The sequence below is a fragment of the Dendropsophus ebraccatus genome, chromosome 9 (assembly GCF_027789765.1).
Source record: "Dendropsophus ebraccatus isolate aDenEbr1 chromosome 9, aDenEbr1.pat, whole genome shotgun sequence".
Taxonomy (NCBI): domain Eukaryota; kingdom Metazoa; phylum Chordata; class Amphibia; order Anura; family Hylidae; genus Dendropsophus; species Dendropsophus ebraccatus.
Window position 1 is genome coordinate 111,619,064 of NC_091462.1, and position 27,109 is coordinate 111,646,172.

A 27,109-nucleotide genomic window follows, 5' to 3' on the forward strand; every position below is an offset into this window, starting at 1 on the left:
GTGTGGGGAGCTGGGGGTGGTAGTTGTTTGGGGGACTGGGGGTGGTGGTTTTTGTGGGAAGAGCTGGGTGTGGTAGTTGTGGGGGGCTGGGGGTTGTAGTTGCTTGGGGGGCTGGGGGTTGTAGTTGCTTGGGGGGCTGGGGCGCTTCATTTATCCCGCGCCTCATTTATCATGGTTTTCGCCTGCTTGCAGGCTTAAATCATGACGCTAATCTACATCTAAAACATGACTGAAAATTTGGCGTGAAATGAGAAATGTTTTGTAAAATTTCATTACACTAAACAAGCAAGTCTTTAAAAAAATAGTTATAGAAAAAAGTGTGAAGAAGTCAAAGAACAACGCTTGAGGCAGCAGCTGATTTGTACATAAATTTTAAACTACCCACAAAAATACCCAATGAGGCAGAGGCGATACTGTAACATTGGATGCATGGACCAGAAATCTAAGATTGGAGAGGATCGTCTGTATATGATCAGAATTCGTGATGAGTGGACATTCAGTAAGTGCAGGTTCTCACAAACCCAAATGCTTGGTATTTGACTCCTGGTGGCTGGAGAAGATGGAGGTAGCCCTAGAGAGTTCTGGAAAAAAATGGATATAGCCACAGGCTAGATTCACATTATGTAAAAATGATCATAAAACTTTCCTAACAACAGAAGTCATTATGCAAATAACTTTATTTCCACAATTCCGGCTGTTGAAAGACGGCCGATATTTTTACATAATGTGAACATAGGCATAGGTTGTATGTTCACTCCTCTCTAATCATAATAAGAGCACATGGGATTAGAAGGCTAAACCACGATAGAGTAACATTAGTTTATTAATTTTTTGTATAGTAGTGTAATAAACAATTTATGACAATATAAAAGGTAAAAGCAAAAAGAATATACTTATAAAGTAAGAACGTTCACAGTTACAAACTCAATGTCACAGATCACATATCAGGCATATACCCTATAACCTGTTCTCTATCTACTTAAAGGGGTTGTCTAGGTAATGATTTTTGTAGTTAAATTTGGCCAAGCTGCTGCGGTCACTAGATGGCTAATCATATTCTGGCCAGATGGAGCTACAAGCCAATACTACAGTATATATACTATAGCTGGCTGACAGATTCACTTTAACACTATAATGTATTTCCAGGACAATTTCTCTACATCCTGCTGTGTTTATATGATCTGAGATTTAGGAACCCAGCAATCCACTGCAGGGTCGTCCACCATTGCTTGGTCATCCACCATCACTACATCACCACATCCCTTAGGGCCCTATTCCACCGGACGATTATCGTTTGCATAATCGTTAACGATTAACGATCTCAAACGACCGCTATTGCGAAAGACCTGAAAACGTTCACTCATTTCCATGGAACGATGATCGTTACTTATGATCGTAATTGCGATTGTTTTTTTCTTCGCTATTTATTCACTATTGCGTTTGTATCTATTGCAAGCGACCGAACAACGTCTTATTCAATGTGAACAATTTGCGAACGAGCAACGATAAAAATAGATCCAGGTCTTATAAAGCGATCAACGATTTCTCGTTCGGTTGTTAATCGTTAACTGCATTTCAACCGATTATCGTTTAGATTTGAACGATTTAACGATATTCTGAACGATAATCGTCCGGTGGAATAGGGCCCTAATACTAAGAGAACGCAGCTAATGTGCCTATACGGGTAAGGTTCTAACACTGTACAGCTGCAACACATCAGTATAGAAATCTTCTGTAATTCACATAAATCAGATCTCAGATGGCACGTAGCACCCTCTTCACCCGGCTATATGTAGTGTCCGGTGGGGTCTCAGCATTAATGTCCAATGGTCAATGCTTTGGAATACTGCAACATGTGAAGCGTTTTCTGAAGTGGCAGTTCTTATGTAAATGCTATAATACAAAAATGTTATCAGATATATAAGTGTCATATGATACATAACATGTAATGATCTTCATCCGCATCTTCTCCTCCTGCTTCTTTCAGATTCAGATCAGTCGTATTCAGTCAAACCTGAAATGTCCTGACAGTAAGTGGCAGTATAGAAATGTAATGACATCATTGCCAGGAAGGAGTGTCTTATGACATCATCATCATCTGAGAGGTAGAAGATAGATCTGACGTGTCGCGTTAGTTTCCACATTGTTACAGCCGGGAGCACATGGCTGATTGTTACTGAAGAGCACGGCCACCCCGTAATATGTGAGAGTACAGGGCGAGCAGTGACGGAAAAGCATTTCCTATGAGGAAATAAAAACATGTCTAAAAATGGAAAAATCCAAATGTAATAGTCCAATGGGAAGAATAGAAAAACCCCAATGTAATAGTCTGATGGAACCAGGATTTTACCAGCGTTGTTTTGTCTCCGTTTATCGCCAACCTACAGAGTCAGAGAGGAATCATCTCTGCTCTTCTGGATAAACACCCTATTCTACCAGGACGAGAAAATATGTAGTTTTATACGTTAGGCTGTGTTAGTTCAGGATGTGCTCACACTATAGAAGACCTCCAGTCTCCAGTATATGTCTCAGGAATAGGTTACCCTCAGTGATCAATTATAATGGAGGAGAAGAGGTTCTTATAAAACTTCATGTACTATATGGTGAAAGTTTTCCTTTAGCTTTTCTAGTCTTCTTGTTCATAAGTTGAGATGTTGCTCCTTCCTGTCTCTGCAGTAAGAACATACACAAGTCATTACATACATACAGCAGTTACTTATACATCTATATTCATATTTAGAAACAGCTGATTGCTCAGGATGAGATGGGGAATGGCATGGCGGCTATGGAGCTGCTTCCCTCTCTTGTTCTGTGTTCTCTGGTCCTGTCTGACAGTTCGGAACTTAGTGTAACAACTAAATGAATGGGGATGACTATATAACACATGGTTGTTTCTTTAAGTCCTCAAGAGTAGGATCATCTCTTTTCTAATGGTCATAAAGCTGTGACTGCCCACCTGCCGTCTATGACATCCATGGGCAGTAACAGGACACATAGAAGCAGTCACATCTGGATATGATCTGTAGGCAGTGGAGTAGCTACCATAGAGGCAGGGAAGGCAGTTGCTATGGGGCCCGTGCATGCACAGGGAAGATAAGAGCCTCATGTGTCCTTCTGCTTAACCCATTATGTACTGAAGTGTGTAAGTGACCCAGTGTTCTCTTACATGCTGTAACACAAAAAAGGGTTAATCTAAAAACAATTAGCTCTGCTTCACTGCTCTGATAACCTCTGTCCTCTGAGCTCCTGCAGAAGTCAGGGGTTATCAGTGCAGGAGTAGTGCAGCAGAGAGCTAATTGTCTTATTAACCCTTTTTTGTGTTGCAGCATGTAAGAGAACACTGGGTCACTTACATACTGCAGTACATAAGGGGTTAAGTAGGAGGTAGTCTGCTGATGCAACTATGTTTATAACCATGAGGCTCCTAATAGGCTGTTATAGTTATATACAGTGGATGGACAGAACGAGTAGACATTGGCTTTCTTCTCTGCCAGTCACTGTTGTGGCTGCACGCAGGATTCTGCCTCTGGCCACAAGAGAATATTTTTTTTGGCCACATCACCGAGTATATATATATATATATATATATATATATATATATTATAGTGTGTAGGGGAGGGGGGCCCCATACAGTTTTTGCTATGGGGCCCCATGAATCCTAGCTACGCCCCTGTCTGTAGGTTACTGTTATACAGTATGTACCAGGTATGTGATTGTACATTGTGAATTCATCTTATATACCTGGTGAAGACGCTTACCTACTGGAGGCTCCTCATTTTCATCAATAAAATGTCATCCCTGTTGCTGCTGTGAGATTTGAGGCAAAGGAGTCTTCCTGTTGTCACTGTCAATTATAAACCACTCGCCTGGATAGAAATTGATAAAAGAGAATATAATATAAATATACAGGACTGCTTGATGATATAGCTATAGGCTGCTCCTGTTAGACGTTGGTCATTGCCTTCATGCTGCTTGCAGACACAGCGACTGAAGCAAAAAGTGGTGTCAAACTCCGGCCCTCCAGCTGTTGCAAAACTACAATTCCCATCAGGCCTGGGCAGCCAAAGCTTTATCTTTATACATATACACAGTGCATGATGGGAATTGTAGTTTTATAACAGCCAGAGAGTCTGAGTTTGACACCTGCGGTCTTAGGAGTCACAATTCTGCTGCTGAAGTCTTCTACTGTTTGGTGTCTGTTGTAGTGATCTTTTGAAGTGATGGAATATAGCGTAACTAGTGCAAGAAGATTCTTCTTAAAATCCTAGGTGTCTTATACATTGGCTACTACCTATTATAAAGTAGGTTTGGAATAACCCTTTAACCCCTCAATGACAAATCTTGTCCATGCATGTGTTTGGCCAATAAGGGTGTGTAGAACAGCTGACAACCCACCACTAATACCTGGACATGGAGAGATCTCAAATGTCGCTATTTAATTGTTTAAATGCTGATGTCAGTGCTGACAGTGGCCTCTAACTCCTATTGACAATCCATTGTTAAGGCAGCACAAAACCTTTACCGAACCTCCATGGCTGCCATCAGTGATCTGCTCTTACATCCTGACATAGGCAGACTATTCTGGCAGATCACAGATTGTATGGATCAATGCAGTGCAATGGCATTGAATTGACCTTTCCCTAAGGAACTAAAGAAGGGTACAAAGAAAAATCATTGAAAAATGTTTTTTTTAAATAAAAAATCTCATTAGGGTGGAATCAAGCCAATAAAAACCCCATAATTGACAAGTGTCAGATTTTTTTTGTTCAAAAACAATGCAGCTAGATGTTAATTGAGAGTCAATAGGGAAATATGACATGCCATACCCATGTGATGTTTCTGTACATTACAGGCTCAGGATCACAAGGCCCTGTGCAGTAATACCATGTGTCATGCTTCTCCTGCTCTATAATAAGCATGAAGAAAAATTATCAGCAGGTTAGAAGCCTTTAAGCTGCTATCTCCATATAGTGCACAGGGCTCTGAGGATGAGGGTAACTTACCTTCATCCTCTGCTCCGTTTCTATGCTATTGGAAGTTTAATATTTAGGCTAATTAGGTATTTGGGTGCACTGGGGGTGGGTCTACTGTCCCCAATGCAACGATCCTCCCTCCGCCGGCCCACTCTGCTGATGCTCATTAAAAGGGGCGGGCCAGCCAGGGACGAATTGGTGCGCCAAGGGTTTGTAGTCCCACCCCCAGTGCACCAAAACACCTAACTGGCATAGGCAATAAACTCCTAATAACACAAACTGCGCCGAGGATGAAGGTAAGGAACCTTTAACGTGGCATCCATCTGTGCTCAATGATTGGTAGATTTATGACTGGTGAGAAGAATGAGACATCTTGCACCAGATAGCTACAAAAAGCACTGTATTAGAATAAATAAGAGAAGAGAAAACATGGATCCCTTGTCCTCTGTGGGGAAAGGCCATAGTGGATTACAGATCTATGTCATACAGTCTGCACAGTGTCCTATTACTGGAGAATATGATAATTATGCTCCTTACTGTTCTCGTGTCGGACTTTCTTCTCTTCTTTAGACTTTGATGCTTTGTTTTCCACAGTCACTTTGTATCCAGCAGTCTTATCCATTAGTGTGATGTCACTATGAGCTGTGTGGCTGCCGTCACTATTGTTCTCTTTGGTTCGTGTAGCGTCTTTACATTCCTCATATTTATGTATTGGTGTCTTGGTTGTTTTGCGGCTCCATGTGATTTTTATATCTTCTGGGGTGGAACATGAAACTTCCGCTCTCAGTATATGTTTATCCAGAAGCGACACAGTCACAGCTCCGAACCCTGCACAATAAACCAAGTCATGGTGAGTTGTGTAACATACATGACAAACCGGTATGAGATGTTAGGTTCAGCTGCTCCAGATCAGGCACTTTGGTTCTGGCTGCACACATGGGATACCTGGGACATCATTTCATTGATGATAGGGATAACCTTGTAGAGGGGATTATTGGCTTCCTGCACGCCATGGTGATCCTCTGGACATTACCATGTGCAAAATTAAGGTAAACAAGCAATGATTGTTTGCAAATCATGTCAGAACTGTAGCCAGGGACAGTACAGGTTTTTACAGGTCTGTACATATATTATATATATATATATATAGCCCCCCACATTGAGTATATATATATATATATATATATATATATATATATATATATATATATATATATATATAGCGCCCCCCACACTGAGCATATAATAGATAGATATATATATATATATATATATATATATTTATATATATAATATAGCCCACACACACATACACACACTGAGCATATAATGCTCCATAGACTGAGGGTATAATTCATCATGACAGAGAGGCATGACTTTATTAAAAAAAAAAATTTAACATACTGTATGTGGGCTTTTTTTGCAGGATAAATTTCACATTTTAATGTCGCCAGTGTGGGATGCATGTAACTTTTATTAACCCTTTCTTGAGGGAATAATAGAAGTAAATACAGTTTTGTTTTCTTATTTTGCATAATGACTTTACACTATTCAGTGTGCAGTACAAATAACGTAATAAATATATTCTTCATACTTCAAAAGCCCCCCCGCTGCCATTGATACCCATGGAAGGTTAGTGACATTGGCTGATCCTATAGCTACAGTGGGAGCCCGGCTTTCATACTGACAGCTGAGCACCTGAGAGCCCTGCATCACCTTATTCCAACCCAGTCAGGTAGCGGTAGTACAGAGGAGCAGGAGGGAGCGGCTGCATGGAGGAGCTGACTGTAATAGAGATCAGTATATCCGCTTACAAGGGAGCAACCTGCAGCTTCTCTGATCCCTCACTGCTCCCTCTACATGTTGTATCTAATGCAAGGGCATAAGAGAAACAGATAGCTGAACTCAGGGAGACCCGCCAAATGACAACACTGCCGGCTGCTAGTGAAAGCGCTCAATGCAGTAAAGTCCTAGGTGCATTGCCCCCTGGGAAACATAAATATGCAAAAGAGGAGCCTGTGGAGCCTCATTGAAGAGTCTCAAAACACAGGACTAGCCAGATATCCGTCCGGGAAGGACCCAGCCGAGGGGCGGCTCCTACTAGGAAACCACCAAATTAAGTGGCCCTATAAGTCAGTGTAATGACAAGGGATAAACCAAGGCCAGGTAACCATCCACATACAGCTGTTTCGGGGTGTTGCCCCTCATCAGTGTGGAGCAGGATTCTGGCTAGGTGGGAGCAATGCCTAGTAGAGCCATAAGACAAACAGATCGCTGATCTCAGGGAGACCAGCCAAACGACAACACAAGAGCAGACATTGCAATGCAAGGGCAGACATTTATCACAATAATATGAGAGGTGGTCCTGACACTGTGTAACATAATAGTGTTTCCTCTACTTAGAAGGTTCCCTGTCATTGGGGTGCATATACACAATGCAGCTGTGACTACATGTAGTATTCCTGTGCTTTACTTGTATTTCATCAGTACTGGTTGAGAATCTGTGAATGACAAGCACAAAGTGCAGCCTTGCCCCTTGCAGCTACTGTAACATACTTGAGCACCCCGACATGTACCAGGTATCACACTGCATACTGGCATTATGCACTAGGTACGTAGAGTATCTGGCTATGTTCACACAACATAAGTATCCTTTTAATCACTGCCGTTGTTGCAAATCGGCAACAACACATGTGATTAATAGGATACTTATCTTGCGCTGCCCTTTATGGAATCCCAGCCGGAGCGAATACTAAGGGAGAGATTTATCAAAGGGTGTAAAATTTAGACTGGTGCAAAATTTAGACTGCCACAGCAACCAATCACAGCTCCTCTTTCCTTTCACCAGAGCTGGAAGCTGAGCTGTGATTGGCTGCTGTGGGCAGTTTGCACCAGTCTAAATTTTACACCCTTTGATAAATCTCCCCCTTAGTATACACTCCAGCCATATCCCTAGCGGGCCACAAAAAACTAACATGCAGAAAGCCCTGTCAGTTCTGGCTCTGGCCGCACGCTCCATTGTGTGCAGTGGGGAGTTCTGATGTAGACGCGTCCGAATGCGCTCACATCAGAACTCAGCGGCGCCAAAGATCGCTGCAGTAGCGGCCGGGATGATCTTTTCAGAGACCCGGCCGTTCCGTGACCCGGCCGGGACATGGAATGGCCGGTCTCTTACGAGGTCTGAACATTGCATCACATTACATGGCCTTTACCTGGTGAAGACTCTTACCTGATGGAGGGGCATGGTTGTGTTGTTGCCCAGAATTTTGTGACAAAGGAATCTTCTGGTTTTCATTGTCAATTAAGTAAAATTCACCTGGAAAAAAAACAATGTAGTCAATGGCTCCTCATGAGACTTAAGTGGCCCTATACGTCAATAGCCAACCTTATGTGGTGGTTTCATTACAGGAGCCACCACTTGGCTGGGTCCTATCCTGGAGGGATATCTGGTCATTCTTTTGTTTTGAGACTCTTAAATGGGGCTTCATGGACTCTTTTTGCATATTTGTAATTCCCAGGAGGCTATGTACCTAGGTTTTCACTGTGTTGAGCACCTTTACTAGCAGCCTACAGTGTCTTCTATAGCTGGTCTCCCTAAGGTCAGTGATCGTTTTACCATGGTTTTCATTAGTGTCTAATGGTGCTTTTACAGTGTACAGAACTGGTGTGTCTAGTGGTTGTGATGTTACAGTGTACAGGGCAGGTGTGTCTAGTGGTGGTGGTGTTACAGTGTACAGGACAGGTGTGTCTAGTGGTGGTGTTACAGTGTACAGGGCAGGTGTGTCTAGTGGTGGTATTACAGTGTACAGGGCAGGTGTGTCTAGTGGTGGTGTTACAGTGTACAGGACAGGTGTGTCTAGTGGTGATGGTGTTACAGTGTACGGGACAGGTGTGTCTAGTGGTGGTGGTGTTACAGTGTACAGGACAGGTGTGTCTAGTGGTGGTGTTACAGTGTACGGGACAGGTGTGTCTAGTGGTGATGTTACAGTGTACGGGACAGGTGTGTCTAGTGGTGGTGGTGTTACAGTGTACGGGACAGGTGTGTCTAGTGGTGATGGTGTTACAGTGTACGGGACAGGTGTGTCTAGTGGTAGTGGTGTTACAGTGTACGGGACAGGTGTGTCTAGTGGTGGTGTTACAGTGTACAGGGCAGGTGTGTCTAGTGGTGGTATTACAGTGTACGGGACAGGTGTGTCTAGTGGTGGTGGTGTTACAGTGTACAGGACAGGTGTGTCTAGTGGTGGTGTTACAGTGTACGGGACAGGTGTGTCTAGTGGTGGTGTTACAGTGTACAGGGCAGGTGTGTCTGGTGGTGGTGTTACAGTGTACAGAGCAGGTGTGTCTAGTGGTGGTGGTATTACAGTGTACGGGACAGGTGTGTCTAGTGGTGGTGGTGGTGTTACAGTGTACAGGGCAGGTGTGTCTGGTGGTGGTGTTACAGTGTACAGGGCAGGTGTGTCTGCTGGTGGTGGTGTTACAGTGTACAGGGCAGGTGTGTCTAGTGGTGGTGGTGTTACAGTGTACAGGGCAGGTGTGTCTAGTGGTGGTGGTGTTACAGTGTACGGGACAGGTGTGTCTAGTGGTGATGTTACAGTGTACGGGACAGGTGTGTCTAGTGGTGGTGGTGTTACAGTGTACAGGGCAGGTGTGTCTGGTGGTGGTGGTGTTAGAGTGTACAGGGCAGGTGTGTCTAGTGGTGGTGGTGTTACAGTGTACAGGGCAGGTGTGTCTGGTGATGGTGTTACAGTGTACAGGACATGTGTGTCTGGTGGTGGTGGTGTTACAGTGTACAGGGCAGGTGTGTCTGGTGATGGTGTTACAGTGTACAGGACATGTGTGTCTGGTGGTGGTGGTGTTACAGTGTACAGGGCAGGTGTGTCTGGTGATGGTGTTACAGTGTACAGGACATGTGTGTATACTAGAGGTGGTGTGTTACAGTGTACAGGACAGGTGTATCTAGTGGTGGTGGTGTTACAGTGTACGGGACAGGTGTGTCTAGTGGTGGTGGTGTTACAGTGTACGGGACAGGTGTGTCTAGTGGTGGTGGTGGTGTTACAGTGTACAGGGCAGGTGTGTCTAGTGGTGGTGGTGTTACAGTGTACGGGACAGGTGTGTCTAGTGGTGGTGGTGGTGTTACAGTGTACAGGGCAGGTGTGTCTAGTGGTGGTGGTGTTACAGTGTACGGGACAGGTGTGTCTAGTGGTGGTGGTGGTGTTACAGTGTATAGGGCAGGTGTGTCTGGTGGTGGTGGTGTTACAGTGTACAGGGCAGGTGTGTCTAGTGGTGGTGTTACAGTGTACAGGGCAGGTGTGTCTGGTGGTGGTGGTGTTACAGTGTACGGGACAGGTGTGTCTAGTGGTGGTATTACAGTGTACGGGACAGGTGTGTCTAGTGGTGGTGGTGTTACAGTGTACGGGACAGGTGTGTCTAGTGGTGGTGGTGTTACAGTGTACAGGACAGGTGTGTCTAGTGGTGGTGTTACAGTGTACGGGACAGGTGTGTCTAGTGGTGATGTTACAGTGTACGGGACAGGTGTGTCTAGTGGTGGTGGTGTTACAGTGTACGGGACAGGTGTGTCTAGTGGTGGTGTTACAGTGTACAGGGCAGGTGTGTCTGGTGGTGGTGTTACAGTGTACAGAGCAGGTGTGTCTAGTGGTGGTGGTGGTGTTACAGTGTACAGGGCAGGTGTGTCTGGTGGTGGTGGTGTTACAGTGTACAGGGCAGGTGTGTCTAGTGGTGGTGTTACAGTGTACAGGGCAGGTGTGTCTGGTGGTGGTGTTACAGTGTACAGGGCAGGTGTGTCTAGTGGTGGTGTTACAGTGTACAGGACAGGTGTGTCTAGTGGTGGTGGTGTTACAGTGTACGGGACAGGTGTGTCTAGTGGTGGTGGTGGTGTTACAGTGTACAGGGCAGGTGTGTCTAGTGGTGGTGGTGTTACAGTGTACAGTGAAGGTGTGTCTAGTGGTGGTGGTGTTACAGTGTACGGGACAGGTGTGTCTAGTGGTGGTGGTGGTGTTACAGTGTACAGGGCAGGTGTGTCTAGTGGTGGTGGTGTTACAGTGTAGAGGGCAGGTGTGTCTAGTGGTGGTGGTGTTACAGTGTACGGGACAGGTGTGTCTAGTGGTGGTGTTACAGTGTACAGGACAGGTGTGTCTACTGGTGGTGTTACAGTATACGGGACAGGTGTGTCTAGTGGTGGTGGTGTTACAGTGTACGGGACAGATGTGTCTAGTGGTGGTGGTGGTGTTACAGTGTACAGGGCAGGTGTGTCTGGTGGTGGTGGTGTTACAGTGTACAGGGCAGGTGTGTCTAGTGGTGGTGTTACAGTGTACAGGGCAGGTGTGTCTGGTGGTGGTGTTACAGTGTACAGGGCAGGTGTGTCTAGTGGTGGTGTTACAGTGTACAGGACAGGTGTGTCTAGTGGTGGTGGTGTTACAGTGTACGGGACAGGTGTGTCTAGTGGTGGTGGTGGTGTTACAGTGTACAGGGCAGGTGTGTCTAGTGGTGGTGGTGTTACAGTGTACAGTGAAGGTGTGTCTAGTGGTGGTGGTGTTACAGTGTACGGGACAGGTGTGTCTGGTGGTGGTGGTGTTACAGTGTACAGGGCAGGTGTGTCTAGTGGTGGTGTTACAGTGTACAGGGCAGGTGTGTCTGGTGGTGGTGTTACAGTGTACAGGGCAGGTGTCTAGTGGTGGTGGTGTTACAGTGTACGGGACAGGTGTGTCTAGTGGTGATGTTACAGTGTACGGGACAGGTGTGTCTAGTGGTGGTGGTGTTACAGTGTACGGGACAGGTGTGTCTAGTGGTGGTGGTGTTACAGTGTACAGAGCAGGTGTGTCTAGTGGTGGTGGTGTTACAGTGTACGGGACAGGTGTGTCTAGTGGTGGTGGTGTTACAGTGTACAGAGCAGGTGTGTCTAGTGGTGGTGTTACAGTGTACAGGGCTGGTGTGTCTGGTGGTGGTGTTACAGTGTACGGGACAGGTGTGTCTGGTGGTGGTGTTACAGTGTACAGGACAGGTGTGTCTAGTGGTGGTGGTGTTATAGTGTACAGGGCTGGTGTGTCTAGTGGTGGTGGTGTTACAGTGTACAGGACAGGTGTGTCTAGTGGTGGTGGTGTTACAGTGTACAGGACAGGTGTGTCTAGTGGTGGTGGTGCTTTTACAGTGTACAGAACTGGTGTGTCTGGTGGTGGTGTTACAGTGTACGGGACAGGTGTGTCTAGTGGTGGTGTTACAGTGTACAGAGCAGGTGTGTCTAGTGGTAGTGTTACAGTGTACGGGACAGGTGTGTCTAGTGGTGATGTTACAGTGTACAGGACAGGTGTGTCTAGTGGTGATGTTACAGTGTACGGGACAGGTGTGTCTAGTGGTGATGTTACAGTGTACGGGACAGGTGTGTCTAGTGGTGGTGGTGTTACAGTGTACGGGACAGGTGTGTCTAGTGGTGGTGTTACAGTGTACAGGGAAGGTGTGTCTAGTGGTGGTTGTGTTACAGTGTACAGGACAGGTGTGTCTAGTGGTGGTGTTACAGTGTACAGGGCAGGTGTGTCTAGTGGTGGTGGTGTTACAGTGTGCAGGACAGGTGTGTCTAGTGGTGGTGGTGTTACAGTGTGGGAAGGTGTGTCTAGTGGTGGTGTTACAGTGTACAGGGAAGGTGTGTCTAGTGGTGGTTGTGTTACAGTGTACAGGGAAGGTGTGTCTAGTGGTGGTTGTGTTACAGTGTACAGGACAGGTGTGTCTAGTGGTGGTGTTACAGTGTACAGGGCAGGTGTGTCTAGTGGTGTTACAGTGTACAGGGAAGGTGTGTCTAGTGGTGGTTGTGTTACAGTGTACAGGGAAGGTGTGTCTAGTGGTGGTTGTGTTACAGTGTACAGGACAGGTGTGTCTAGTGGTGGTGTTACAGTGTACAGGACAGGTGTGTCTAGTGGTGGTGGTGCTTTTACAGTGTACAGAACTGGTGTGTCTGGTGGTGGTGTTACAGTGTACGGGACAGGTGTGTCTGGTGGTGGTGTTACAGTGTACAGAGCAGGTGTGTCTAGTGGTAGTGTTACAGTGTACGGGACAGGTGTGTCTAGTGGTGATGTTACAGTGTACAGGACAGGTGTGTCTAGTGGTGATGTTACAGTGTACGGGACAGGTGTGTCTAGTGGTGATGTTACAGTGTACGGGACAGGTGTGTCTAGTGGTGGTGGTGTTACAGTGTACGGGACAGGTGTGTCTAGTGGTGGTGTTACAGTGTACAGGGAAGGTGTGTCTAGTGGTGGTTGTGTTACAGTGTACAGGACAGGTGTGTCTAGTGGTGGTGTTACAGTGTACAGGGCAGGTGTGTCTAGTGGTGGTGGTGTTACAGTGTGCAGGACAGGTGTGTCTAGTGGTGGTGGTGTTACAGTGTGGGAAGGTGTGTCTAGTGGTGGTATTACAGTGTACAGGGAAGGTGTGTCTAGTGGTGGTTGTGTTACAGTGTACAGGGAAGGTGTGTCTAGTGGTGGTTGTGTTACAGTGTACAGGACAGGTGTGTCTAGTGGTGGTGTTACAGTGTACAGGGCAGGTGTGTCTAGTGGTGGTGTTACAGTGTACGGGACAGGTGTGTCTAGTGGTGGTGTTACAGTGTACAGGGAAGGTGTGTCTAGTGGTGGTTGTGTTACAGTGTACAGGGCAGGTGTGTCTAGTGGTGGTGTTACAGTGTACAGGGAAGGTGTGTCTAGTGGTGGTTGTGTTACAGTGTACAGGACAGGTGTGTCTAGTGGTGGTGTTACAGTGTACAGGGAAGGTGTGTCTAGTGGTGGTTGTGTTACAGTGTACAGGGCAGGTGTGTCTAGTGGTGGTGTTACAGTGTACAGGGAAGGTGTGTCTAGTGGTGGTGGTGTTACAGTGTGCAGGACAGGTGTGTCTAGTGGTGGTGGTGTTACAGTGTGGGAAGGTGTGTCTAGTGGTGGTATTACAGTGTACAGGGAAGGTGTGTCTAGTGGTGGTTGTGTTACAGTGTACAGGGAAGGTGTGTCTAGTGGTGGTTGTGTTACAGTGTACAGGACAGGTGTGTCTAGTGGTGGTGTTACAGTGTACAGGGCAGGTGTGTCTAGTGGTGGTGTTACAGTGTACGGGACAGGTGTGTCTAGTGGTGGTGTTACAGTGTACAGGGAAGGTGTGTCTAGTGGTGGTTGTGTTACAGTGTACAGGGCAGGTGTGTCTAGTGGTGGTGTTACAGTGTACAGGGAAGGTGTGTCTAGTGGTGGTTGTGTTACAGTGTACAGGACAGGTGTGTCTAGTGGTGGTGTTACAGTGTACAGGGAAGGTGTGTCTAGTGGTGGTTGTGTTACAGTGTACAGGGCAGGTGTGTCTAGTGGTGGTGTTACAGTGTACAGGGAAGGTGTGTCTAGTGGTGGTTGTGTTACAGTGTACAGGACAGGTGTGTCTAGTGGTGGTGTTACAGTGTACAGGGCAGGTGTGTCTAGTGGTGGTGGTGTTACAGTGTACAGGACAGGTGTGTCTAGTGGTGGTGTTACAGTGTACAGGACAGGTGTGTCTAGTGGTGATGTTACAGTGTACGGGACAGGTGTGTCTAGTGGTGGTGTTACATTGTACAGGGCAGGTGTGTCTGGTGGTGGTGTTAGAGTGTACAGGACAGGTTTGTCTAGTTAATACAGAACTGCCCTAGACTGTGAGAACGGTACAGTGTCAAGCCCATATTACTTAAATAACATCCGGTCATTGTGACCAGAGCTGTGGAGTCGGAGTCGTGGAGTCTGAGTCGGAGCTAGCTTTGGCTGGAGTCGGAGTCGGAAAAAAAATGTACCGACTCAGACTCCAGCTTTAAAAAAAGTAGAATTGAATTTTGATATGAATTTTACAAGTTTTGCTCATGAATATATATTATGAGCAACATTCTAATAGGACACTGGCCTATTACATAAGGGTGGTCAGGAATATATCAGTAATAGGACACTGGCCCTATTAGATAAGGGGGATCTGGGGAATATATCAGTAATAGGACTATGGCCCTATTACATAAGGGGGATCTGGGGAATATATCAGTAATAGGACACTGGCCCTATTACATAAGGGGGGTCAGGAATATATCAGTAATAGGACACTGGCCCTATTAGATAAGGATGGTCGGGGAATATATCAGTAATAGGACACTGGCCCTATTACATAAGTGTGGTCGGGGAATATATCAGTAATAGGACACTGGCCCTATTACATAAGGGGGGTCGGGGAATATATCAGTAATAGGACACTGGCCCTATTACATAAGGGTGGTCGGGGAATATATCAGTAATAGGACTATGGCCCTATTAGATAAGGATGGTCGGGGAATATATCAGTAATAGGACACTGGCCCTATTACATAAGTGTGGTCGGGGAATATATCAGTAATAGGACACTGGCCCTATTAGATAAGGATGGTCGGGGAATATATCAGTAATAGGACACTGGCCCTATTACATAAGTGTGGTCGGGGAATATATCAGTAATAGGACACTGGCCCTATTACATAAGGGTGGTCGGGGAATATATCAGTAATAGGACACTGGCCCTATTACATAAGGGTGGTCGGGGAATATATCAGTAATAGGACTATGGCCCTATTACATAAGTGTGGTCGGGGAATATATCAGTAATAGGACACTGGCCCTATTACATAAGGGTGGTCGGGGAATATATCAGTAATAGGACAAGGGCCCTATTAGATAAGGGTGGTCGGGGAATATATCAGTAATAGGACACTGGCCCTATTACATAAGGGTGGTCGGGGAATATATCAGTAATAGGACACTGGCCCTATTACATAAGGGTGGTCGGGGAATATATCAGTAATAGGACACTGGCCCTATTACATAAGGGTGGTCAGGAATATATCAGTAATAGGACACTGGCCCTATTAGATGAGGGTGGTTGGGGTAATATATCAGTAATAGGACACTGGCCCTATTACATAAGGGTGGTCGGGGAATATATCAGTAATAGGACACTGGCCCTATTAGGTAAGGGTGGTCGGGAATATATCAGTAATAAGACACTGGCCCTATTACATAAGGGTGGTCGGGGAATATATCAGTAATAGGACACTGGTCCTATTACATAAGGGTGGTCGGGGAATATATCAGTAATAGGACACTGGCCCTATTACATAAGGGTGGTCGGGGAATATATCAGTAATAGGACACTGGCCCTATTACATAAGGGTGGTCGGGGAATATATCAGTAATAGGACACTGGCCCTATTAGATAAGGGGAGTCTAGGTAATATATCAGTAATAGGACACTGGCCCTATTACATAAGGGTGGTCGGGGAATATATCAGTAATAGGACACTGGCCCTATTAGATAAGGGTGGTCAGGGAAATATATCAGTAATAGGACACTGGCCATATTACATAAGGGTGGTCGGGGAATATATCAGTAATAGGACACTGGCCCTATTAGGTAAAGGTGGTCGGGGAAAAGTGCTGTTCTCTTCCTGGATGCTGGATGACTGTATATGAGCAGCAGTGTTATATGGAGATATTCTGTGTAATATAGAGAAGGAAGAGAAGACATAAGTAGTGTAGCAGTAACCTCTGTGCTCAATGTGGTGTTTTCTCTCTGGGAGAAGATTGTGTTTTTTTCTTCAGTGTTCTATGGCTGCAGGTGTGTGTGTGTGTGTGTGTGTGTCCGTGCTATGGCTCCAGCAGGCTGTGTGTGTGCTATGGCTGCAGCAGGCTGTGTGTATGTGTGCTATGACTACAGTAGGCTGTGTGTGTGCTATGGCTGCAGCAGGCTATGTGTGTGTGCTATGGCTGCAGCAGGCTGTGTGTATGTGTGCTATGGCCGCAGCAGGCTGTGTGGGTGTGTGTGTGTGTGTGCCCCCACAGTGACCTTCTATATCACTGTGTGACCTCTATATCACTATGTGTGACCCCTCTCTATATCACTGTGTGACCCCCTCTATATCACTATGTGTGACCCCCTGTTTATCACTATGGCTGACCTCTATATCACAGGTATTTGGCATTGTTAGCAGTGTTTCTTTTTGTATGGTGAATATTTAGTTAGAAACATAGAAGATTGTCAGCAGGAAAAGACCACCTGCTCCATCTAGTCTAGTTGTGAGTAGTTCAGGACATGGAGGCTGGAGACTGGCTGCATCCACTGCACACACAGAAGAAGCTGCTGTATATGTTTCCTCATTCCCTCAGAAGTCGCCCCAAGATCATGTAGGACATTAGGGAGAAGCTGCGGAGCCAGTGTGATAGATAACTACCCTGGTATATGACCGGCCATTTATGAAGGAGTCGTAGTCGGGAGTCTGAGTCAGTCCTGATAAAATTCAAGAGTCGGAGTTGGAGTTGGAGTCGGTCCTGATAAAATTCAGGAGTCTGAGTCAGAGCTGCGGATTACCGACTTCACAGCCCTGATTGTGACCGTGAGGGCCGCCCCTTCCAGAAGATTTGGAAGCAATGCCTCAGCAGACAATAAGGTGACTTGTGAAAAGCATGAGATGTTGGTGTCAAGCTGTAATTGAAGCACAAGGGCACATGACAAATTGTAGACTGTGACATGTTGGGTATACTTGCCACGGGGGTTGGCCTTTCTTTCAGTAAACTGTTTAAGATGAGGAACTCACCATTGCTGCTTCTACTGAATGCCCCATCATATAATATCACTGGGGAACCTTTTACATTTTCCATAAATTTCACCTGCAAGCCAAATATCCCTAACTTTTTGTGAGTAGTGTATGCACTATTGTTGCTGTTATTTCGTAAGTTCATATACAGTTGTGCTCAAAAGTTTACATACCCCACAGAATTTTTTCTTTTGTTTCCTTTTTTCAGAGAATACGAATGATAACACAGAAACTTTTTCGCTGCTCATGGTTAGAGGTCGGGTGACGCCATTTATTGTCAAACTTCTGTGTTTTGTCTTTTTTCTCTTTATAAATCATAATGACAACCAAAAGCATCCAAATGACCCTGATCAAAAGTTCACATACCCCAGTTCTTAATATTGTGTATTGCCAGACCAAGGTGGCTTTGTCCAAGGTCGCCAAACTAGAGATGGTACAAGACGCTTTTTAGACCTAATTGAACTAGCAAATAAATCTAAAACACCTACCTTTCTGCTCTCTCTCAACGCTGAAAAACTTTTTGGAACTCATTTTAGGAAAATTTGGCTTCTGTTCTTTTACAAAAGTTGCAATTCTAACCCTATACACATCCCCCTCAGCTAGGGTTTTGGCTTCAGGTTTCCTATCACAGACATTAACAATATCAAATAGTACCCATCAAGGGTGTCCCCTCTCCCCCCTTATTTCTACTTTGTGTATGGAGCCCTTAGCAGAATATATCAGATCTTCCCCCAAAGTTAAAGGAATAAAAATTAATGGTTACGAACATAAAATTGGCCTTTATGCTGATGATGTCTTACTCATTTGTCAATCTCCACTTTCCTCACTAAAAGCGATAGTAGATATCATACATGAATATTCCAATGTTTCTTATTATAAACTAAATATAAATAAATCATCTATTCTACCCCTTAATATTTCTACATTAATGCGCTCCAAAATCCTTAAATATAACTTTACTTGGGCATCATCAAGTAATAAATATTTAGGCATAAAATTAACCCCCTCTACATTAGATACAATAAACTTAAACTATAATGAACTCTCCACATCTATACAAGAAGAATGCACTAGACTATCTAATGCACCATTATCTTGGATTCCCAAAATAAACGTAGGGAAAATGCTTTTGCTACCTAAATTTTTGTATTTCTGCAGAACGATCCCTTACCTAATTCCTCAAATAATAATAAATAAGATACAATCCACTTTACTAAAATTTATTTGGGGAGGAAAAAGAGCCAAGGTAGCAAAACTGTTATTATACAAAAAATTACGATTTGGAGCTATGGGAGTTCCAAACCTCTCAGCTTGCAACATGGCGGCGATCCTAGAACCACTTGCTGCTTGTTGGAATTTCCCAAACCTACATAGATGGTCAGAAATTGAAAATAACATCATCCCTGACTACCCTATGAAATATTTTATGTTGGCCTCTATATTCAAAATAAATATTCCAGAGGTTCCTTTAACAACCATGTCTGACTCATTCCTACTACAGAACAAATATATACTAAAGAAAAACTGGTTATATATAACTAAAGAGGAGATTCCCCTAAAGTTTATTAAGCTGATCATTCCAGATTTGCAGATTGACAGTTGTCATAAAGCCGGTTATCATACTTTGGCAGATTTTTGCAAACCCTCAAATACTTGATCTGCTTCTGACTTACCATCTTTGGTTCCCTGTACCCCACTTCTCCTTTCTCAATTTGCTAAGTTTATGCAATTTATCAACAAGCATAAATTTCCCAAAAAACCCTGAAATTGACCAACGTACACAAATTTTTCTTTAATTGGAGTGGTTTTCAAAAAGGCTACACACATATCTATGACATCCTAACAGATAATGTTGATATTGAACCTAAGACAAAAATGTCATATATGCTGAAATGGGAAGAGAAAATGGACTCCTCCTTATGTGTGAACAATGGTTTTCGGCAATTAAATACATTTCCAAAAACTCATGCACAAAATTCATCAGAGATGGTACCTCACACCTGCGAGATTAGCTCATATTATTCCCAATCACTCTAACTGATGTTGGAGAGGCTGCAACCAGGTTGCTAACCAAATTAAGATGTGGTGGTCATGTCCCGTTATATTACAATATTGGAATGAGGTTTTCGAGTTAATATCCAAAGTTTCTTCCTCCATTTGTAGAAAAGATAAAGCCCTCGCTATCTTAGCATATCATAAACCTATCCTTATTTCCTTCACATATGAGAACTGTGGTACATCATATTCTTATTGCAGCCAGATTATCATTGGCACACTCATAGAGGTCGCCCAACCCTCCCACGATTTCAGAAGTTATTAATCGTGTTAACTCACAATATTCACATGAGATTTTTCTATCCCCTGTCTCACTGCCTAATGTGAAGACTGTAAAATACTGGAAGAAATGGACCTCTTCATCCTTTGCAAAATAACTCTGATCCATGCTTATTTGGAGAATTGATATGTCCACTCTGTTTTGGTTAGTATGCACTTATGTGTTATCTGCTTTCCTTGTTGTTTGGGCCTTATTATAGGCCTTGCGCTATACATTTTGCTGTAGTTGTGGATGAGGCTCTTTATTTTCTCAGATGGTAAAGCTGCCTATTCTTCTTGGCAAAAGCATCCAGTTCCTGTAAATTCCTGCATGAACTGTGCACTTAAGATCTCCCCAGAGCGGCTCAATGATAATGAGGTCAGGAGACTGAAATGGCCACTCCAGAACCTCCACTTTGTTCTGCTGTAGCCAATGACAGGTCTACTTGGCCTTGTGCTTTGAATCGTTGTCATGTTGGAAGGTCCAAGTACCTCCTATGCGCAGCTTCTGGGCTGATGAGTGCAAATTTGCCTCCAGTATTTGCTGATAACCAGCTGCTCTCATCTTTCCTTCAACTTTGACCAAGTTTCCTGTGCCTTTTGTAGCTCACTCATCCCCAAAGCATCAGCCATCCACCTCCGTCCTTAACAGTGCCTCCTCTCCAGATGTAACATTTACGGTTGTGGCCAAAAAGTTTGATTTTGGTCTCACTCCAAATGACCTTGTTCCAGAAGTTTTGAGGCTTGTCTCTGTGCGGTTTGGAATATTGGGGACAAAATACTTGGTGGCATTTGTACAGTAATGGCTTTCTTCTGGCGACTCAAACATGCAGCCTATTTTTCTCCAAGTGCCTTCTTATTGTGCATTGTGAAACAGCCACACCGCTAGGTTTTAAAGAGTCCTTTATTTCAGCTGGTGTTATTTGTGGGTTTTTCTTTGCATACCAAAAATTTTTCTGGAAGTTGTCATCGAAATTTTTGTTGGTCTACCTGACTGGTTTGGTTTGTACGGAGCCCCTGATTTTCCATTTGTTAATCACTATTTAAACACTCCTGACTGGCATTATCCATTCCTTGGATATCAGAACAAAGTGAAGGTTCTGGAGTGGCCATCTCAGTCTCCTGATCTCAATATAATTGAGCCACTCTGGGGAGATCTCCCAAGCACAGTTCATGCAACACAGCCCAGGAATTTACAGGAACTGGAGGCTTTTTCCTAAGAAGAATGGACAGCTTTACCATCTGAGAAAATAAAGAACCTCCTCCACAACTACCACAAAAGACTCCAAGATGTCATTGATGTTAGAGGAGGAAATACACAGGATTATTGTCAAACCCAGTAGTGTGACAATAAATCCAACTAAACCACACCCACCCAACCACTAACCATGAGTGGAAAAAAGTTTGTGTCATCATTCATACACAAAAAAGGACAAAAAAAAACAAAAATTCTGCTGGGGTATGAAAACTTTAGAGCACAACTGAAGCATATAACACTTATTGGTATTTGGGTCCCTTACCTTTTTCTCGTAGGACGGTCTTCTCTATTACAGACTTTGATGCGTCGTGTTCCACAACCAGGTAATAGTGATCACTTTTATCCTTTAGTATCGCCTCACTATAAGCTGTGTACGTGCCATCACTGTTGGACTCTATTATTAGTGTAACATGTTTATTCTCCACAGGTATTCTCTTCTTGTCCTTGTCTCGGCTCCATGCAATTCTGATATCTTTTGGGGTGAAATGTGAAATTTTTGCTCTCAGTTTATCTTTATCCAGAAGCGTCACAGTCACAGCTCCGATCCCTGCACAATAAGGAATGAGTTGTGGTGAGTGAAAACAATAACATACACTTACCTCCTTGGCTCCCACACTGCCGCCGCCATACTGAACCGCTCCAGTCTCCTTTGTGCTGATGCTTTCCGGTTCGGGGGCATGATACAGCAGGCCCACTTAAGCATTTAGTAGCAGAGGCGGGACACCTCTATAGCCGCTGAATGACAGAGCAGGCCTGCTACGTCACATCCCCGAGCGCAGAAGCATTAGCACAATATAGTTACATAAAATACATATGCATCAATAAGAAAGGGTCCAGGTTTCCATAACAATGTATATTTGAGGTGGTATGTTCATAGAAAACAAAAATCAAATAATCAGTTCCCTATTAGTAAAGCTGCCGACCCTCATTTGGAGGATCCCCTTTTCTTGTATTTGGAAGCCACAGCTTCCATGTTTGTGCTGTCACTATGATCGACATTTTCCTATGACAAAAGGGACTGAAAGAGACGATAAAATACAATCTGTAAAATACGGGTCCCCTCATTATTATGCAATGCAGTACACTGATTCACACAGCAACACAAAACCATCAAGGGGGTTTCCAGGATTTTTAATAAACTATCATTGTATTGTATTTGTGGATGTTGTATAATATATATATATATATATATATATATATATACATAGTATATCTATTCTAGAATTCTGGCTTAGTTTATTTGGGGATAAAACATTATAGTTTTATAGTATAGAGCATTACGAAAGTGATAATGCTTAATGTATGTGTGTATATATATTTATATAATGTATATATGGGGAAGGGGATACATATATTTAATTTTGCAGACTCACCAATGACCCTGTTCTCTCCCGTCCTCTTCTCCAGAGATGTCACCAGACTGGGGTGTCTCACCCGACACATGAATTCCGCCCCGGAATCTGTTTCGGCACACACAGACAGGATCAGGCAGGCTGTATAGGCGAACGTCTTATCCTCTTGCTGTGTGGCCTCCACTATTGGGATCCTGTATTTGTCACCATCAGACACAATATAGAATTCCTGACTTTCTGCTTCTCTTCTTAACCACTTCACATCCAGAGCGTCAGGGAAATAGCCAGAGACTGGACACAGCAGTTTAGCCTCTTTACCGTATATGAATGTAGGTTTCTCGATCTCTCCCATCACTGGGCGCCATCCAGAGTCTGTAACACAATGTAAGGAAATAAATACAAGAGATGGGCACAGTCAGGGCTATAATATCTATGTATAGAAGCAGCGGAGCACTTGGCAGTATTTCTGGGAGTGACAATAACTAAATAGTTAAGCTGTTATGGAAGCCCTGATATACCCTGTGACAATGACATACTTGCTCTATACAGCTGATTCAGGCTATGGTCAGGGACACAGATATACTAGTCACTGTGATGATGCCTTATGTTTGCTGCTTTCTCTATTGTCACTGAACCTTTGACCTCAAGCGAGTGTACCAGCACATATGCTGGTAGAAGTGTTTCATATTTACTGATCGGCAAGTCCATTCTTTGGGCGGATGGCGGAATCTGCCTGACCATAGAATGGAGTCTATGGGACGGGCGCAGAGTGAAGCGGGAGCACGCTGGGACGAGTGGAGAAATCCGTAGCAAGTTATCTGCGAGAATTCCTTAGTGTGCACATACCCTTAATATTCCTTTAAAATGAAAGTAACCTAGTTGTAATGAAGAGTCTTGTTACCTGTCAGTGACGCTTCCAGCTGCCCAGACTCGGTTTTATGGCTCCATGTGGCTCGTACTCTGTATTCTTGATCCTTGAAGAGATGACCTGGAAGCCTACACTCACTTCTGACATTAAATGTGAAGTCATCATTCTTTGTAAATGTCTCATGAAGTGTCTGTACATCCTGGAAATGGCCAAGGCCGCCGCTCCATTGTATCTTGATATCTTTAGGAAAAAAGTTTTCCAGGGAGAAAGAGCAGATGACGTCTCCATTGTCACCCAGAGACATCTGCACCGGGCCTGACACTTCTGGTTTTCCTGTAAATAAAAAGTCATCACAATTATTGATCACTTTATTGATATCCCCTTCTGTGTCTCAGTTGTCTTCTACGTTTATGGTTTCCCTTTCTGAGCCACCTTCAGCCCGCTCAGCCAATTACTGACTGAGACAGGACAGTGGTGGCCAGGGCTTGGCTAAACGGCTGTTACTCCCCAGACAAGAGTGACAGCCCCCTCAGCCAATCACTGACCGTGGTGCTGTCCCATCTCAGTCATACACTGATTGGCTGAGCAGCCTGTCCCTCCAGAGATGAGAGTGACAGCCCGCATTATGGAGATTACATGACTGTGCACTTGATTTTAAGCCCTTGTTTGTAATGGATTTGGAACACATTCTGTACAACAGTGATTTTCAACCAGTGTGCCGCGGCACATGATCGGGTGTGCCGCAGGGAAAGTTCCCCAAACTATGGTGCCCCTGTGTTTTGTTCCCCGGCAATGCGCAGCGATCAGTGGCGGATTATAATGTGGGGGGTTGTGTGGTGCGCTGCGGCGGGCCGTGATGCGCGCATCCAATCAACGTGTACACTACGGCCCGCCGCAGCGCATCCACGCTCCCGGTCTCCGCTGATTGGAGGAGCATGGACGGCCAGTAGGTAAGGCGGACAGCAGCGGCGACCATCTCGGAGAAGGTGAGAAGGAAGGGGTGGAGAGAAACCTGGGGATGGGGGAGAGAAACAGCGGAGAGAAGCAGGGGGGAGAGAATTTTGGTGGAGAGAAGCAGGGGGGAGAGAAGTATGGTGGAGAGAGGCACAGGAGAGAAGCAAGGGGGAGAAGTATGGTGGAGAGAAGCATGGGGGAGAGAAGCACAGGAGAGAAGCAAGGGGGAGAAGTATGGTGGAGAGAAGCAGGGGGGAGAAGTATGGTGGAGAGAAGCAGGGGGGAGAAGTATTTTGGATAGAAACAGGAGAGAAGCATGGGGGAGAAGTATGGTGGAGAAAAGCATGGGGGAGAAGTATGGTGGAGAGAAGCAGGGGGAGAAGTATGGTGGAGAGAAGCAGGGGGGAGAAGTATGGTGGAGAGAAGCACAGGAGAGAAGCAGGGGGGAGAAGTATGGTGGAGAGAAGCAGGGGGAGAGAAGCAGGGGGGAGAAGTATGGTGGAGAGAAGCAGTGGGGAGAAGTATGGTGGAGAGAAGCATGGGGGAGAGAAGCACAGGAGAGAAGCAGGGGGGAGAAGTATGGTGGAGAGAAGCATGGGGGAGAGAAGCACAGGAGAAAAGCAGGGGGGAGAAGTATGGTGGAGAGAAGCAGGGGGGAGAAGTATGGTGGAGAGAAGCATGGGGGAGAGAAGCACAGGAGAGAAGCAGGGGGGAGAAGTATGGTGGAGAGAAGCAGGGGGGAGAAGTATGGTGGAGAGAAGCACAGGAGAAAAGCAGGGGGGAGAAGTATGGTGGAGAGAAGCAGGGGGGAGATGTATGGTGGAAAGAAGCATGGGGGAGAGAAGCAGGGGGGAGAGAAGCAGGGGGGAGAAGTATGGTGGAGAGAAGCACAGGAGAGAAGTAGGGGGGGAGAAGTATGTTGGAGAGAAGCACAGGGGGAGAAGAAAACAGGCCCAGGTTTTACACTGAGTGAGTATAAATACATTTAGAATCTATATTATTAACTATATGTATAATATGTACTGTTTTAGTGTCATTTTGTGCCATTTTGGTTGGTGGTGTGCCCCGGGATTTTTTAAGTATAAAAAGTGTGCCGCGGCTCAAAAAAGGTTGAAAATCACTGCTGTACAAGACCAAAACCACGCCCTTCTTCTTCATCAATAGCCGTGCATTGTTGCCAGGATTATCAGAAACATCATGCACCTATTGTTTAGGAAATAGTGGACATGGTTAGGACGTGTGGAGACTTAGGGTCCTATTTCAAGGGCCGACTACGGCCCAATCAGTTTAGTAAATGAGCGCCGATCTGCTAGATCGCGCTCATTTACTGGACCTATTAGATAGCCCAGTAATCGATAGCGATGTTCATGTAGCCCTTGCCCAAACACATGACACCTTACCTCTCCCCACTCCCGGTCTTCTCTCCTCTGCTCCGCAGCTTCCCGGTGGTGAGATCGGGAAGCTGCAAAGCACAGGAGAGAAGACTGGGAGCGGGGAGAGGTAAGGTGTCAGGTGTTTGGGCAATCATCAGCTGCACATCGCTTTTACACGTAGCAATACACGATCGGTCATCGGCTGATTGTTGTCTTTATTACACAGAGCGAGAATCGGCCGAATCGGCCCGATTCAACAGATTATTATGCAAATATGCAAAGTTGCTAAATGCAAATGTCTGCACATCAGGAAAGAGATGGCAGATTTACTATAATTTACATGAGAAATTGGTGTAAATTATAGCTGAAAGGAAAACTGATGGGGCCAAGGGGACTGAGAACTGAGAGGACTGAGAAGGCTACCATCTTGGCTCAATAGTTTTTGTGATCATTTTTATAGGCTTCTATACAGAGTATGTGTGTTACCTTCATATAGTTTACAGAAATTATTATTGCTGCACAACAAGAAATTTACAAAAAAAATTGTCAGACACTGAATTCTCTTACTGAATGAGAAGCCGCACTTCAGACTCTTCTCCTTGCTTTTCCTGTTCTTCTCCTGGCTTTTCTGGCTTTTCCTATTCTTCTCCTGGCTATTCTTATTATAGTGGAATATACAGGACACCTCCATGTCTTTGTGCTTTGATACAACTGGTGTAAAGCTGAGACCAGAGATGGCGTGGTGGAATTTATCATCGCGGGATCGCTCTGTGTCCACTGTATAATCTTCGCTGACTAGGAGGGCGGCTTCTTCATCTCTTTCCTGCTTATCATCTGAGATTTCGATCTTCTTTCCATCAATCTCTGTGATCCTCCAGGTCACCATCACCTCTTCTGGACAGTTAGAAGCCGTACAGTACATGGTGACCTTCTCCCCGGTGTGCACAATGTGAATGTGACCAACCTGGAACCACTGGGATTCTTTAGAAGTCTCTGAGGAATGTAATTCATATCAGTAATGAATTTACTAGAAGCAGAGAAGACACATTGGGACATGTCTCTGATTAACCAAAAGCCATAATATTCTTTGCACATTTTTTAAGAGTGTCCAATAATCAAGAACATCTGATAATGCAGCCCCCGATCAAAAAAAATTTTACTCTATAATAAATGGAGCTTTACAATAAAACACAAAAAACAGTTTTATAAAAAAAACTACATAAAAAAGTGCAAAAAGTAGGATTTTTCCACAAACCCAGGGTCTTTCATTAGTATGTGTACTGCGCGGCTGTTGCATGAACTTTCCTTGTGCATTAAGAAAAAACATTTCCTAAGGCTTTTAGGGACAACAAAATGATGTCGGCACAAATAAAAGAGTGGCACAGTCACTTCAAAGATGGCCACAATATGT

General features: G+C 44.7%; 1 protein-coding gene across 1 annotated transcript in view; it reads right to left on the reverse strand.

The window, feature by feature from the left end:
- Positions 1–800: 800 nt before the first annotated feature.
- The window catches only part of LOC138801510 (uncharacterized), a 49,259-nt gene continuing 22,950 nt past the window's right edge, over positions 801–27,109 (reverse strand). Inside the window, exons 6-13 of the mRNA XM_069984419.1 lie at positions 26,266–26,691; positions 23,405–23,704; positions 22,525–22,875; positions 21,414–21,698; positions 8,203–8,289; positions 5,511–5,801; positions 3,759–3,866; positions 801–2,670 (exon numbers count right to left, since the gene is read on the reverse strand). Of these exons, the coding sequence (XP_069840520.1) occupies positions 3,793–3,866; positions 5,511–5,801; positions 8,203–8,289; positions 21,414–21,698; positions 22,525–22,875; positions 23,405–23,704; positions 26,266–26,691 (1,814 nt within the window). The 3' untranslated portion in view covers positions 801–2,670; positions 3,759–3,792. The remainder of the gene's footprint in view (positions 2,671–3,758; positions 3,867–5,510; positions 5,802–8,202; positions 8,290–21,413; positions 21,699–22,524; positions 22,876–23,404; positions 23,705–26,265; positions 26,692–27,109) is intronic.